The sequence below is a fragment of the Aulostomus chinensis genome, chromosome 5, assembly GCF_037954235.1.
Source record: "Aulostomus chinensis isolate RoL2024-O1b breed Wild chromosome 5, RoL_Achi_v1.0, whole genome shotgun sequence".
Lineage (NCBI taxonomy): Eukaryota > Metazoa > Chordata > Actinopteri > Syngnathiformes > Aulostomidae > Aulostomus > Aulostomus chinensis.
The window spans coordinates 6352826-6368429 of NC_141324.1; the positions used below are offsets into that span (position 1 = coordinate 6352826).

General features: G+C 41.6%; 1 protein-coding gene and 1 long non-coding RNA gene across 2 annotated transcripts in view; one reads left to right on the forward strand and one right to left on the reverse strand.

Moving 5' to 3' along the window:
* The window catches only part of LOC147260984 (uncharacterized), a 31200-nt gene extending 26117 nt beyond the window's left edge, over window positions 1-5083 (forward strand). The window contains exon 4 of the long non-coding RNA XR_015116205.1: window positions 4712-5083. This is a non-coding gene — a long non-coding RNA (uncharacterized LOC147260984). The remainder of the gene's footprint in view (window positions 1-4711) is intronic.
* The window catches only part of LOC147260985 (cysteine-rich secretory protein LCCL domain-containing 1-like), a 52180-nt gene that overhangs the window by 9013 nt on the left and 27563 nt on the right, over window positions 1-15604 (reverse strand). The window contains exons 3-4 of the mRNA XM_086205160.1: window positions 7870-7988; window positions 6460-6592 (exon numbers count right to left, since the gene is read on the reverse strand). Coding sequence (XP_086061286.1) covers window positions 6460-6592; window positions 7870-7988 — 252 coding nt within the window. The remainder of the gene's footprint in view (window positions 1-6459; window positions 6593-7869; window positions 7989-15604) is intronic.

A 15604-nucleotide genomic window follows, 5' to 3' on the forward strand; every position in this document is an offset into this window, starting at 1 on the left:
TAGGCCTTTCTCATACTAGTAAATATTCTTTGGAAGATGAAAACACTTTTCATTAATATATTCTCACATAGTGCGCCCTTAACAATATTTTGCAATTTAAAGAACAATATAGCCAAACTAATTGACCCCACCCAAAAAAACAGACTTTTTTAGGAGAAAGTGCCTTTTACTATTGACATTTTTTTGGCACATTAATGCCGAAAGCACCCATACTGTAGCATGTTTTCAGTTAACACATTTCAATTTAAGCTTTAATATGGTCTAAATCAATGACTAAATTAAGTAAATTTTATTTATATAGCACCTTTCACAGATATCAAATCACAGAATTGTTGCTCCAGATGTGTTGGAAGCACATAACATGTATAATGCCTTCAATAAGGTTTTTGTAAACTACACTGCCCTGTAAAAGCTTTTCTTAAGGTCACAAATGATATTATGATGGCTGATGATGAGAAGTGCCCTTTATTGGTTTTATTATATCTCAGCTCTGCTTTTGATACTCCTGATCATGCTATTCTCTTAAATAGGCTTAATCTGTCAGGTGGTATTTCCAGGACTGCCTTGAATTGGTTTAAATCTTATCTTGCTGACAAAAGTTTCTCAGTCTCTGTGGGTCAGTTTGTGTCAAACACAGCGTCTCTGTCATGTGGTGTCCCACAAGGTTTTGTTCTGGGTGCCATGCTGTTCTTGCTATATATGCTGCCTCTTGGACAGATTAGTAGCAGTTTTAGTGGTGTCGCTTATCATTTTTTATGCTGATGACATGCAGTTATATTTTTCTTTTAAACAAAAAGATTTTAACCAATTGTCCATTTCAAATAAGTGTTTTGATATTAAGTTTTGGATGGCTGATAACTGTCTTCGAATAAATTGATAGTAAGAATTTTAACTGCTCCAGAAAATCAAAACATCCAACAGTACATGGGGTCATTAAATACCTGTGCTCAGCATTTGCTCCAAAACTTAATTGACATCTTTGACCAAACCCTGTCACTTGACAACCATGTCAGTCACCTTGTCAGATGTTTTTTTTTCCAATTAGGGAATATCGCTAAATTAAGGTTGAGATGGAGATGGCATTTCATGCTTTTATTTCTTCTCATTTAGATCATTGTAACCCTGTTTTACCTCTTGTCCAGAATGTAGTAGCCAAGCTTTGAGCTGGTAGTAAAAGATCACACATCATTCCAATTTTATCCTCTCTACACTGGCATCACATTAAATTCCATATCCACTTTGAAATGCTGGTGCTGACTTTCAGAACATTGCATGGCCAAACACCACAATACATTATGGACCTCCTCCTACCTTGTGCACCAAATCGGGATCTTAGATATTCACACCAATCATTACTGTCTGTCCCTCAAACCCATTATAAAACCAGAGGTGACCGTACTTTTCAAGCTGTTGCACCCAATTTATGGAATGCTCTGCCTTCACAGCTGCTTTCTTGACTCCTATGAAGGCTTAATGAAGCAGCTGAACATGTTTTTATTCAGATAGGCTTTTGGTTAAACCTGCACTCATTGTGTCTTTGATTTGCTGTTATGTTTTTAACTTGTCAGTCCCGATGCTGTTTTGTTCCTGTTGTTTATTTTATGTACCTATTTATACCTATGTATATGGCAAGGCAAGGCAATTTTATTTGTATAGCCCGTTTTCACAAACAGTTGGTCTCAAAGGGCTTCAAATGGCATCATAACAACATCCTCTGCCCTTAGACCCTCACATTGACTGAGGAAAAACTCCATAGAAAACCCTTTTAACAGGGAAAAATCTGAGAAACCTCAGGGTGAGCAACCCTCCCTCACCCAGGACGGACAGACGTGCAGTAGATGTTGCTACAGACAAGAAAACAGTTTACAATACAAAATGTGGGAAACATGGAAATGTTAATAACAGTTGAAGAAGGAAGCTTCTGGAAGGGGAGGCAGGGAGAGCAAGCCAGCTTGATGGGGGACTGGATGGCAGACTGGTTCATGGAAGGGGAGTGCAGGCCGGTGTAACAGTAGGGAATAAGAGGGGGGGGGTGGGGGGTGATGCAGGCGGCGGTTGGAGCTCTGGTGGATCTGTGGAAACACAGAGAGACTGCGAGACACCAAGGCCAAACTGCAAAGTGCAACAAGTAATGGTAATGACAGTTCCAAAAATGTGTGTGGAGGAGAGGAGGAGAGGGGGGGAGAGGAGAGGAGAAGAGAGGAGATGAGAGGAAAGGAGAGGAGGAGGGAAGGGCTCCATGGAACCTGATGTGTCCCCCAGCAGTCTAAGCCTAAAGCAGCATAGCTATCAATGGTTCAGAGCTACCTGAACCAGTCCTAACTGAAGGCTCTGTCCTAAAGGAAAGTCTTAAGCCTGGACTTAAATGTAGTTAAAGTGTCTGCCTCTCTGACCCATGGAGAGAGCTGGTTCCATAGTAGAGGAGCCCAGTCACTAAAGGCTCTACCTCCCAGTCTGTTTTTAGAGATACTGGGAATCACTAAAAGACCTGCATTCTGGGAGCAGAGTGCTCTGGTGGGACAGTAGGGACTAATGAGCTCCTTCAAATAGGATGGGGCTTTATCATTGAGAGCCTTATAAGTCAGCAGAAGGATTTTGAAGTCGATTCTAGATCCTACAGGAAGCCAGTGGAGAGAAGCTAAAGTGGGAGAGATATGTTCTCTTCTCTTAACTCCCGTCAAAACCCTCGCTGCAGTGTTCTGGACCAGCTGGAGACTCTTTAGAGAGTATTTAGGACATCCTGACAAGAGAGAGTTGCAGTAGTCCAGCTGAGAAGTGATAAATGCATGCACCAGTTTCTCAGCATCACTCTGGGAAAGGATATTCCTAATCTTAGCGATACTTCGCAGATTGAAGAAGGTGGTCCTAGTGACATGCTTTATGTGGGAGCTGAAGGAAAGGTCCTGGTCAAAAATGACCCCAAGGTTCCTTGCAGTTGTACTCGGGGTCAAGGTGATGCCATCTAGAGTAGTGATCCGATTCAAGAGTGTGTCCCTGAGGTGTTTGGGTCCAAACACGATGACCTCAGTTTTATCTGAATTTAGCATTAAGCAGTTAGGAGACATCCAGGATTTAATGTCTTTTAGGCAGTCTTGCAGATGAGTAAACTGGCTTGTGTCGTCTGGCTCCATCGACAAGCAAAGTTGTGTGTCGTCCACATAACAGTGGAAGTTGATTGAGTGCTTCCGTATTATGTCACCTAATGGGAGCATGTCAAGAGTGAAGAGAATCGGTCCTAAAACTGAACCCTGTGGTACACATATGTAACTCTCGCTGTACTCTGAATAGTCATTATTAACATTAACAAACTGAAACCTATCTGATAAGTATGACTTAAACCATTTTAGGGCAGTTCCTTTAATCCCAATTTCATGGTCTAGTCTCTGTAGCAGGATGCTGTGGTCAGTGGTGTCAAATGCAGCACTGAGGTCCAAAAGTACAAGTACAGAGACGAGACCTCTGTCTGAAGCTATGAGAAGATCATTAGAGACTCTGACCAGTGTATGTATATGATTATTATTATTATTATTATTATTACCTTTTCATTTTTAACCTCTCTTACAATTGTGTTCGTCTATTAACATAAAGCACTTTGTAATTTTATATCTGTAAATGGTGCTATATAAATAAACTTAACTTACTTACTAAATTAAGTGATGAGAGACAAAAACCACAAGGCAAACAAGTATGTACAGCTCTGGAAAAAAGTAAGAGACCACTGCATTTTTTTTTCTCAAATCATCATTTCTACTTGTATGACAGCCATTCCATTCCAGCATCTGTTGAATTCCAACACGAGCACACCTGATTCTGCTTAATGAGTTATTGATTAGGTGAGTACATGAACCAAATCTTATCTAAGGAGGAAATGTATCAAAACCACTGCTGTGTTCATCACTATCCTGTTGCAATAGGACCAGCTGGATGTCAAAAAAAAAGTGGTGGTAATAGTACCTCAAAAATAATTGGAATCAAATAATAACTGTTGACCATGCCAAAAGAGTTGAAAAGAAAGGTTCAATTCTGGCTTTACTGGCAGAGGGATACAGTGAGTGTCAGGTTGCTTTCGTCCTTAAAATTTCTAAGACGGTGGTTCATAAGAACAAGGTCAAGCAGCAGACACTGGGGACAACAAAGCTACTGACAGGCAGGGGGTGGAAACGACTCTCCACTGACTGGGATGACCGTGAACTCATTCAAATGTCACTCAGAAACCGTGGGATGACATCAAGTAACCTACAAAAAGAATGGCAAATGGCAGCTGGGTTGAAGTGCACAGCAAGAACAGTTCAAAACAGGCTCCTAGGGGCAGGGCTCAAGTAGTGTAAAGCTAGAAAAAAAGCACTTCATCAATGAGAAGCAAAGAAGAACCAGGCTGAGGTTTGCAAAAGACCATAAGGATTGGACCGTCGAGGACTGGGGTAAGGTCATCTTCTCTGATGAGTCCAGTTTTCAGCTTTGCCCAACACCTGGTCGTCTAATGGTTAAACAGAGACCTGGAGAGGCCTACAAGCCACAGTGTCTTGCACCCACTGTGAAATTTGGCGGAGGATCGGTGATGATCTGGGGGTGCTTCAGCAACGCTGGAATTGGGCAGATTCGTCTTTGCGAAGCACACATGAATAAAGCCACATACAAAGTTATCTTGGAAGAGAACTTGCTTCCTTCTGCTCTAACCATGTTCCCTAACTCTGAGGATTGTTTTTTCCAGCAGGGCAATGCTCCATGCCACACAGCTAGGTCAATCAAGGTGTGGATGAAGGACCACCAGATCAAGACCCTGTCATGGCCAGCCCTATCTCCAAACCTGAACCCCATTGAAAACCTCTGGATGTGATCAAGAGGAAGATGGATGGTCACAACCCATCAGACAAAGCTGAGCTACTTGAATTCTTGCACCAGGAGTGGAATCAAGTCACCCACGAACAATGTGAAAGACTGGTGGAGAGCATGCCAAGACACATGAAAGCTGTGATTAAAAATTAGGGTTATAAATATTGATTTCTGAACTCTTCCTACGTTAAAACATTAATATTATGTTGTTTTAAAATGAATATGTATGATCTTGTTTTCTTCACATTATTTGAGGTCTGAGAACATTGCATCTTTTTTGTTATTTTAACCATTTGTCATTTTCTGCAAATAAATGCTCTAAATGACAATATTTTATTTGGAAGAAATGCTGTCAGTAGTTTATAGAATGGAACAAAAATGTTCATTTTACTCAAACACATACTTATGAATAGTAAAATCAGAGAAACTGATAATTTTGCAGTGGTCTCAATTTTTTCCAGAGCTGTATTTTCTTCCACTAATTTGCCAACATGTTCTCATCCCACAACATTAAATAACAATAGTCCCAGCTAATCAAATAGTAATGCCCTTTCACCCCACATGCATCTAGATGCACCAAACATTCTATGATGTAAACTAACTCAAATGTAAACTTATTTGCATCCATGTTGCATGCGCATGGCTATTGACATTAGGGTTAAGAATAATTATAGATGCTGTTGCGATCTTGTGATTGTGAACGAGATCGTGAATACAAGCAGATGAAATGAACTTCCTCTGCAGGGTGGCTGGGCTCTCCCTTGAAGATAGCGTGAGAAGCTCTGACATCCAGGAGGGATTTAAAGTACAGCAGCTGCTCCTCCATGTTAGGAGGAGTCAGTTGAGGTGGTTCGGGCATCTGGTGAGGGTGCCTCCTTGATGCCTCCCTAAGGAGGTTTTTCAGGCATGTCCAACTGGGAGGAGGCCTCGGGGCCTTGGGATTCCCCCAGGAGACCTGTTTAAGTGGCTTGGGAGAAGGCGATAAGGGTTTCCTTGCTGAGTATGCTGCCCCTATGACCCGGATGCGGATAAGCGGAGGACGACGACAACGAAGACTGTCGTTGCAGTTGTTAAACTTGTCAAGGTTACGCATACACCACTCACATGTTGAACCAAAGCACTTTTTCTGATCATTTTATAGTGTTATAAAAGGCTTTACATTGGAATTGCCTGACATTCTGCTGCATGTCATACAGATGCAAAAGTGTGACTTGTACGTGGTTATCAGATGCAGAGGGCTGTGACAGAGTGATAATACTTGAAGTCATGGAATGGAATGAAGACAGAAAGACTGACAGATGATTTTTATTACATTTGCAACACATTTGAATGGACTCCCAACTACTGTCAAGGCTGAACAATCTAAAGGATTTTTCAGACATGGGAGCTATTCTTCCCACTCTGACAATTAGACCAACAGAAAAGGCAATAAGGTAGAAAGCACGGTACACATTTAAGGGAATTTTTTTTTAACATACTACAGTTCAATCCACATGCCATGCGTGTTCTACGATTACACTGAAAACTTATTTTGCCTTTTTAGATAGCTGATTGTGTGGAAAGTAATGAGTGATGAATGTGATGTGTTTTAGGCATCATTTAGCCATGTAAATATGACAGCCTTACCTGTGTGTAGTGAGTGCAAACAGGTCCTGAACATCTGAATGGGCAGTGTGGGTTACACTCCTGAGAGTATGGATAGCTGTAGTACCTCACCTCGTCATACCAGGCCTGGACATGGTAGGTGGGAGGGCGCTCTCTAAAATGACAGAGAGGGGGCTCTGCTGTTGCCTTGCATTATGTTATTACAAATTCCATCTATCCATCCATTTTCTTCCACTTATTCCTGTTAAGAGTTTTGCAGGGGGGGGGGGGGGAGCCTATCCCAGTGGCTACAGGCTAGAGCCGGAGTACAACCTGGACAGGTCACCAGTCCATCGCAGGGCCAACATATAGAGACAAACCATTCACACTCACATTCCTACCTATGGTCAATTTAGAGTATCCAATTAGCCTAGTCTCCAGTCGCATGTCTTTGGACGGTGGGTCGCTCAAACCCCGAACCTTCTTGCTGTGAGGCAACAGTGCTAACCACTGCACCACCATGCCGGTCATTACTAATTATGTGACGATAAATTCATGCATGGTCAATTGTTGGGAATCTATATCAGTTAAATAATGTTTTCAGTTATTGGCAAATTGGACTTCTGCAAAGTTGTACAGAGCAGCAACAGCAAGAGCTTGCCAAATATAATATACAAATCACAGTCTAAGTTTAAATTGTCATGACCTAACAGATGAAAAAATTAGACATAAGTGAACTAAAATAAACTACTGATAAAAACAATAAACACAAGTCTAATGGAAATATATAAATCGATTAAAAATAAATTTTTACTTTTTTGTAATTTGTGTCAAACCAAAACGTGTTCATGTTTATTCACATCCCAAGTGCTCCCAAAGTTTTCCTGACACCTGCTCCTGCGAATGCAAGTTGGCAAGTTATCCCTAGTTTGAGTCAGCTGGATTGAGGAAGGGCTAAGGCCCTAGTGTGCGGTATTTGACATCATCATGTGGAAAGCCCATAGAGAGAGATTTATCATGGCTGCTAATATCTTTGATCGATTGACTTGCTAGGAACATGCTGAGAAACACACCTGAGCCTATCTCTCTCTCTCTCTCTCTCTCTCTCTCTCTCTTTCTCTCTCTGACAAATCACCACAAGTCATCCAAAACAAGACAGTAACTCCTATTAAAATTAATATTTTCATCCCTGTGCACTCTAAGTGACATACTTGCAAGTGCAGAATGTAATAATAACAATAAATTAGCATGAGTTAATACAATGATTACTAGGAACACTACATTTAGAAAGTTGTAATAATTTTGAGGAGGTTCCATGGTTCTTGTAGTTCTTCTTTCTGATTGTCTTTTAGATGAATTTACAAATCTTGTAATTCAGGTGTGATTGTTCTGGTATAGTTACAAAGACGGCTATGTAGCAAGAGTTCATGGCAATTTAGTATTTGTAATTACCTGCCCCAGTGTGCCCCAAGGTTTTGGCCTATTTGAGTCAACATGTGGCTTGGTCCATGTTCCCATCGACAGGTATGTGCCCAATCCTCTGCGCTTCTCTCTAACTCATAATCCCATACCTGAAACACACACACACACACAATGATGGTTACAAATATTGAATTTAGGAAACCTTGAAGTTAAACCAGGTCGATCAGTGAAGAGGGTGATCTACATATAATTCAAATCAACTAGATTCACAACCCTGTTGCTCCCTTCAAGCAAGAGACAGAGAAGCCTGTTCTTTCTGAGGGGATCCTTCAATGTGTGCAACAGACTCACACACGAGTTGGTGGTACAATTAATTCTTGTGTGTTCAGTGTTGCCGGCTATCATGTTGTTAAAGAAACACATGACAGAAATAGATCATTTTTAGGCAGTGAGAGACAACACACAATTCAACACATTCATGATGGAACTGATAACTGAATGTATAATCTCTGTTGGTGGAACTTTGGGAGAAGTCCCCTGTGGTCCAGTGGCTAGGTTTTGGCACTCTCACCCCTGTAGCCTGGGTTCAATTCCCAGTTTGGGAAGGATGAAACTGCAAAAGCATTACCAAAACTGGGGCATATAGAGTATTTATATATATATATATATATATATATATATATATACATATATGTATATATGTATATACAGGAAAAGGAAGACATAAAATTGCCCTTTAAACAGGTGGTATGATAGTTAAATGTAATCACAACTTGTTTTATTTTGTTGACATATTACAGTCAACTGTGTAAGGTATTTTGTGTTACTTTTTATTACTTCATTGATCTGAAAATAAATTTAAGAATGAAATGTGAATTATTTGCTTCAATATTTTCCAATGCCTTGTGATATGTCTGTGGTTCCATCCATCGTCATCTTCTGCTTATTCCTTACTAGTAAGGGTCGCGGGGGGGCTGGAGCCTATCCCAGCATCTACAGGCGAGGGGTGGGGTTCACCCTGGACAGGTTGCCAGTCCATCGCAGGGTCAACATAGAGAGATGAACAACCATTCACACTCACATTCATACCTACGGTCAATTTAGAGAATGCAATCAGCCTAGTCCCCAAATTGCATGTCTTTGGACTGTGGGAGGAAGCTGGAGTACCAGGAGAGAACCCACGCAGGCACAGGGAGAACATGCAAACTCCACACAGAAAGATCCCGCACCCGAGCCTGGACTCGAACCCGGAACCTTCTTGCTGTGACGCCACAGTGCTAACCGCTGCACCACCATGTCTGTGGTTATTTTAGTAAAAGTAACATAATCAGTATCTTATCACTCCGGACAGAAAGTAATGTCGCAAAGTGATTTATCACGTTTAACTGAAATTAACTAGTGATATCAATATATTGCCAACCATCCATTTTCTATCGCTTATCCTGTTTGGGGCGGGGGGGCTGAAGCCTATCCCAGCTGCCAAGGGGCAGGGTTCACCCTGGACGGTTTGCCAGTCCATTGCAGGGCCAACATATATAGACAGACAACCATTTGCTCTCACAGCCACACCTACAGTCAACTTAGAGAATTCAATTAACCTTGTCCCTTCTTTCACGTCTTTGGACTGTTGGAGGAAGCCAGAGTAGCCGGAGAGAACCCAAACAAGTACAGGGAAGACACGCAAACTCCACACAGAAAGACCTTGTGCTACCTTCTTGCTGTGAGGCGCTAACCACTGCACCATTGTGCTGCCATAAAAGTATATTGTATTTTGAATATATCTATTAGCCTCCTGAAAAAAAATTGTCTGCGCTTGTCCTTTGCCTTAATCTCAGGCTCACAGGCTAAGGCTGCCCTAATTGGCATGTAGCTCCCACTCATTGTCATTAGCCCTTTTCACACTGCCACAAAAGTCATGTTTTTACCTCCCAAATTGCCGGGTTGCCTGTTGTGTTCACACTGAATGACTTGGGGGAGGGGGGGGGGGGGGGGGGGGAGTTACCCTCCTCTAACCCTAGTGTTTTTGCCGCAGTGAGTTTGATTTGAACAGTCTGCCCACTCCGGTTCCTTACAACTCCAGAGTTTTGGGGCATGGTGATGATGTACCCTATCTGGCGGGACTTTAAAAAACACAGGAAAACATACTGACATTACTCTCGCACAAGGGAAAGAGTAGACAACTGCGAGCTGCTCAGCCTCAGTGTGAACTCGGAGTATGTCATTCACCAGAATATTTCAGGAATGGGGAAGGTCTGGCCAGGAGGATGACGAAACGCAGCTTCCCTCACAACAAGGCACAGGTTATTTTTTTCAACTGAAGACTTTGGACACACCTAGCATAATGTGTGACATGTTATCAGGATGTGCCACTAGACTATGCCTCCTGTTGCCGGCTACAGCCCCCTGGGGAGACAATAACGGCTTGTGTTCACATTATCTATCCAGCCAAAAAGCCAGATACTCTGCTACAGTGATTCATAGGTCTTTGAGTCTGAAAACGGCTATTGTCTACTGGGCTGGTTAACAGTTTCTCACTTCAGGAAAATTAAATGGAAATTGGCAGATTAGCGATTTGCGGTTCAATAAATCATGGGCAAAACATTTTCATTACACAATAGGCAGCTCTATCTAACCGTAGTAAGGTAGGCAATAAGCTACAACATGGTTTTCACCAGAAACAACAGTCTACGGTACATGTAGTTCATTTATATGGACAAATGAAATGCGTCCTTATGAGCATTCTGCTTTCATTCTGCTTTCATTCAATAAATCAAACATGCTCATCATCGGCCCCAAACACCACAGCAATACTGCCAACAGCTTCTGCCTCACCATCGATGACTCCTCCCTGCTTCCCTCCCTTTCAGACGCAACCTTGGAGTTATCTTTAACAGTGACCTTAACTTCTTTCACGCCCCCTCCCTACCCTCCCACATCCGTAACTGCACTGATCTTTACAGTTTCAAATCCCAGCTCAAAACCCACCTGTTCAGAATAGCTTTTAACCTTTGACCTATTTCTTTTATTGTGTTCTTCAACATGCTTTACCACATTTTTTATTTTTTCACTGTTTTAATCTTGTTTTATTGTAAAGTGTCTTTGAGTTTTTATGAAAAGTGATCTATAAATATATTATTATTATTATTATTATTATTATTATTATTATTATTATTATTATTCCAGCATCCAGGGACAGCCTACAAAGTGCAAAACCGAAAGTGGATACAATTTAAATGTCAATGGCTTCATTGGCTCAGCTTATGTCACATAATTTTTTCTTGTCGAAAAAAACAACAATAGCTTCACTCTTATTGTGCCCAGCAATACACCTCCCTATCAACATTCTACACCTGATAATTATGGAAAAGCCTAGATAAAACATATTTTATTGGTAAACCAATTCAGTAGTTTCACTTTTTTGAGTGTACTGCTTCAAAATTCACTGGATTCATCTAGGACCTCCCTATCAATGTTCTACACCTACAAATTAAGGAAAAGTTGACTTTGCCTTTTTTAAAATATATTGTAACTGGGAAGCAATTTCAGTAACAACTCTGAGCCTACTGCTTACTAATGCACTCCACACATCTAGGGCCTTCCTATGAACATACTACACCTGTGTTATGAGTGTTTTTTTTTCGGTGCCTTTTTATTATGCTTGTGTTTACGTTTCATATTTTTTTGTTTCCTCCTGAGTAGGTGGTGGAAGTGTGGCCTGGTGGTGCAGCAGGCCCACTGCGCACCTGAGGCTCATCTCCCTTATTTTTCTCCCTGCTCTTAAGCAGCATGGCGGCTTTGCCTCACTGCCAGATTGTCATGGTCTTTTCCTGACTCTCCAGCCATTTTTCTCATAGTTTTGTAGATTGTGTGCCTTGCAATTGTTTCCTTGTGCTAGTTTCCTTGTATTTGTCAAGTCTCAGAGTTGGTAGCGTTGTTTTGTTCTTGTATCATTCCCGTAGTGGTTCCGACTTTAGTTAGTTTATCCATAGAGTTAGTTTGTTTGTTTTTCCTACCCGCTCGCCACGGTGTAGTACATTGTTTAGTTTAGGGCTGATTTTGTGTTTGTTTAGGACTAGGAATTGTTTGGTTGTATTGTGGTTTTGTTTCTGGGTTCTTAATAAATCTTTTTGTCTGTTCCACAGCTCTTTGTTTCTGTGCTTTGTGTTAGCCTATTTGGGTCCTACAAAACACACGGACTAGTAGTCCTAACAACCTGAGAATTATGGAAAAAGTAGCTTGGCCTATTTAGAATGTAATTTCATTGGGAAAAAATACAATAGCCTCACTCTTATTGAGCTTAACATTTCCAAAATTCACTCAAGACATTTAGGGTCACCTTGTCAACATATCACACCCAATAATTCTGGAAAATTTGACTTGAGAAAACTGTGTTGCAGCTTATTGTCCACCTTATTACGATTAGATATAATTGCCTGTTCTGTAATGAAAACATTTCTCCTATGATTTATTGAACTGAAAAATGCGAATCTGCTAAGTTCTGTCTACTTTACTGAAGTGAGAAACTATTAACCGGCCTAGCAGGCAATGACAATGACTAGGAGCTATGCGCCGATTAGGGCAGCCTGAGCCTGTGGGCCGAGCTGCGGGCAAAGGAAAAATACAGACAATTTTTATTACAGACACACAAATTGCTGCACAGACAACTCCTGGCACACTTCCCTGGAGTTGTCTGTGCTTTCTCGCCTGGTCATGTGGGGCTGTAGAAGCTGGGGCTGTAGACGTTCGGTTGATTGCTTCCTGTCCCAGACCAACTACTCTCTAGCCCTGGCCCTGTGTATCTCCTTCCTTTTTACCTCCCTCCATCTCTCTCCTCTTATCCCCCTGCCCCCCCACCCCTCTCTCTCCTCTCCACACCAGCCCCATCTCCCCTCCCCCTCTCAACCCTAACCGGTAGAGGCAGATGGCCGCCCACTCTGACCCCAGTTCCGCCTGAGGTTTCTTCCTTTTGAAAGGGAATTTTTTTTCTCGCCACCATCGCTGAGAGCTTGCTCATGTGGGAATGTTGGATCTCTTTCATCTGAGTTAAAGAGTAAGGTTCTAGACCTGCTCTTTGTGTAAATTGCCTTGAGATGGCTTTTGTTGTGATTTGGCGCTATATAAATAAAGATTGATTGAGATTGATTTACAGATCTACTGCTGCATTGGCGGTACGGTGGTGCAGTGGTTAGCACTGTCACCTCATAGTAAGAATGTTCCAAGTTCGAGCTTGAGCTGTCTGTGTGGAGTTTTGCATGTTCTCCCCGTGACTGCCTGAGTTCTGTCAGGGTACTCAGGCTTCCTCCCACAGTCCAAAGACATCAAGAGGGGACTTGGCTAATTGGATACTCTAAGTTGACTGTAAGGCATGGCTGTGAGAGTGAATAGTTGTCTGTCTATATATGTTGGCCCTGTGATGGACTGGCGACTCGTCCAGGGTGTACCCCACCTCTCGCCTGAAGGCTTCTGGGATAGGCTCCAGCCTCTCTCCCCCCCCCCCCACAAACCTTAACAGGAATAAGCGGAAGAAAATGGATGGCTGGATGGATGTATCTACCGAGGCAGAAGTGTACCAAAAGTCATGTGTACACCAACAGCCAACTGAGAGCTCCTGACTGATTTGTGTGTGTGTAAAAAAAATCTGTGTCCATATTCAGATTTGTGTGTGTGTAAAAATAATTTGTGTCCATTTTCTGATATGTGTAAAAAAAAATCTGTCCGTATTCAGATTTGTGTGTAAAAACAAAACAGCTGTACAAATAAATCTAATTACACACAAAAATTGAGATATGCAAACACATATAAAACATGTACACAGATCTGATAACACACATGGATTGAGATACACATTTGTAAATAATAAGGGTACAATAATACCTCCATCATAATTTGCTGTCACCTTTGGTGTTATAATTCTGCAGTGGAGTTGCTGAAGGAATTCAACATTCAGTATCCCAACTTTAGTTTTTTTCCAAGCTTATTTACAGTGTAAAAGTCATCTCATTGAGGCACGTTTGTTGTTCTTAAGAGAAACATTTTATGTGCAGATAAAAAGTACAAATATAAAGTATAAAAACATTTAGTGAAATACGTATTTAACAGTACAGTACATGAGAAAAAAACAATGTGACAGTTTATTAATCCTCCATGGTGAAAGTGTTTTCATTTCAGAGCAGCAAGACAGCAAAGATAGAAAATTAAAAATGGAAAACCACAAGTCAGATAAAGGCCATGACAGTAATAATATTCAATGGCTTGGTTTGCTAAAAGAAAAATAATTTCACTGTATGAAGAAACAGCAGTACCTCTCACACCGCGACAAAGTCAAGTTGGGTTTTTGTTCTGTCTTGGAGGAAGACCCCGAGATGTCCATCAAAGACTTCCTCCATAAACAACAGAAACTTCACCCCTTGGCTCTACGAAAGCTCCTCTCCTCTCTCCACTCAGAACTCACCAAATTCAAGTCAAGGATGGTATTAGCATGATTAAGGTTATGGATGACGGTAACACCAATTCTCTCTTTCAATACTGTGTTAAACCTAAATACATACAAACGCACATCACACGTGGTAGACTGCTACATGCCAAGCTCACTCACGAGTGTGTATTTATGTCTCCCCTTTGTCTTTCCTGTCATTGTTTTGTGTTACATGTTATTTTTAAATGTGATGTTTATATGGTTTGCAGTGCAGTATTCCGAGATTAACCCATCCAAAACCAGCATCGAAACCTTTCTGGGCGCAATTGACTTGCCAAAATTAAATCAAGACCAAATAATGGCTCTGGAGTCACCTATTTCAATCGAGCAACTTCAAGAAGCCCTTAAACATATGCCAAACAACAAAGCCCCGGCACTGGATGGCTTTCCTGCAGAATTTTGGCCTGAGCTTGCACCAATATTCTACAAAATGTTCACTGAAGTACAGGAAACCTCGACCCTTCCACCTGACATGAACCGTGCGATTATTAGCCTTCTCCTTAAACCGGACAAAGACCCAGCACTTCCATCAAGCTATTGTCCAATATCACTTATAAATGCAGATATTAAAGTTATCTGCAAGGCGCGAGCTAGAAGCCTCGAAAAAGTAACACCTAACATAATACATCATGACCAGACCGGGTTTATTAAAGGACGGCACTCTACCAACAACACACGTCAACCTGATAGACTACTGTAACAGTCAGAGCAAGGATGTCATAATTGTCTCCCTAGATGCAGAAAAAGCATTCAACAGGGTAAATCGGAATTTTCTCCTCACCACATTACAAAAGTTTGGGTTTGGAGATAACTTTGTGAATTGGATCAAAACATTTTACTGCACTCCCAATGCTTGTGTCAGAACAAATGATCAAACTTCTCCAAGCTTCTCTCTCCAAAGAGGAACCAGGCAGGTGTTGTGCCAACTCAACCAGACCAAGAGATTAATTCAGAGATGTGACAATTAGTCCAGCTGAAGAAGGCTTTCAACACCCCTTTTCAAAGCCTGAATTCAAGTGACCACATGTTCTTGGACAAAGGATCGTAAAAGGCTAAATGACTCTGGCCACTGACCCCCCTCTGAGAACCTGGTCACTGACCACATCCAAGAACCTGTCAAAATGCTATTGGCTGAGAGCCAGTATCATCCCACAGGAAGTGACATCATCGGCCTCCACATGTAAAACTTCAGCGCGAAGAAGATTCATCCTCTCTCTGTGATTTTCGCCTCTCGGTGATTTCCTTCTCTCTGTGGTTTTCTTCCCTTGGGTGGTTTGCAAGTCTTCAGAA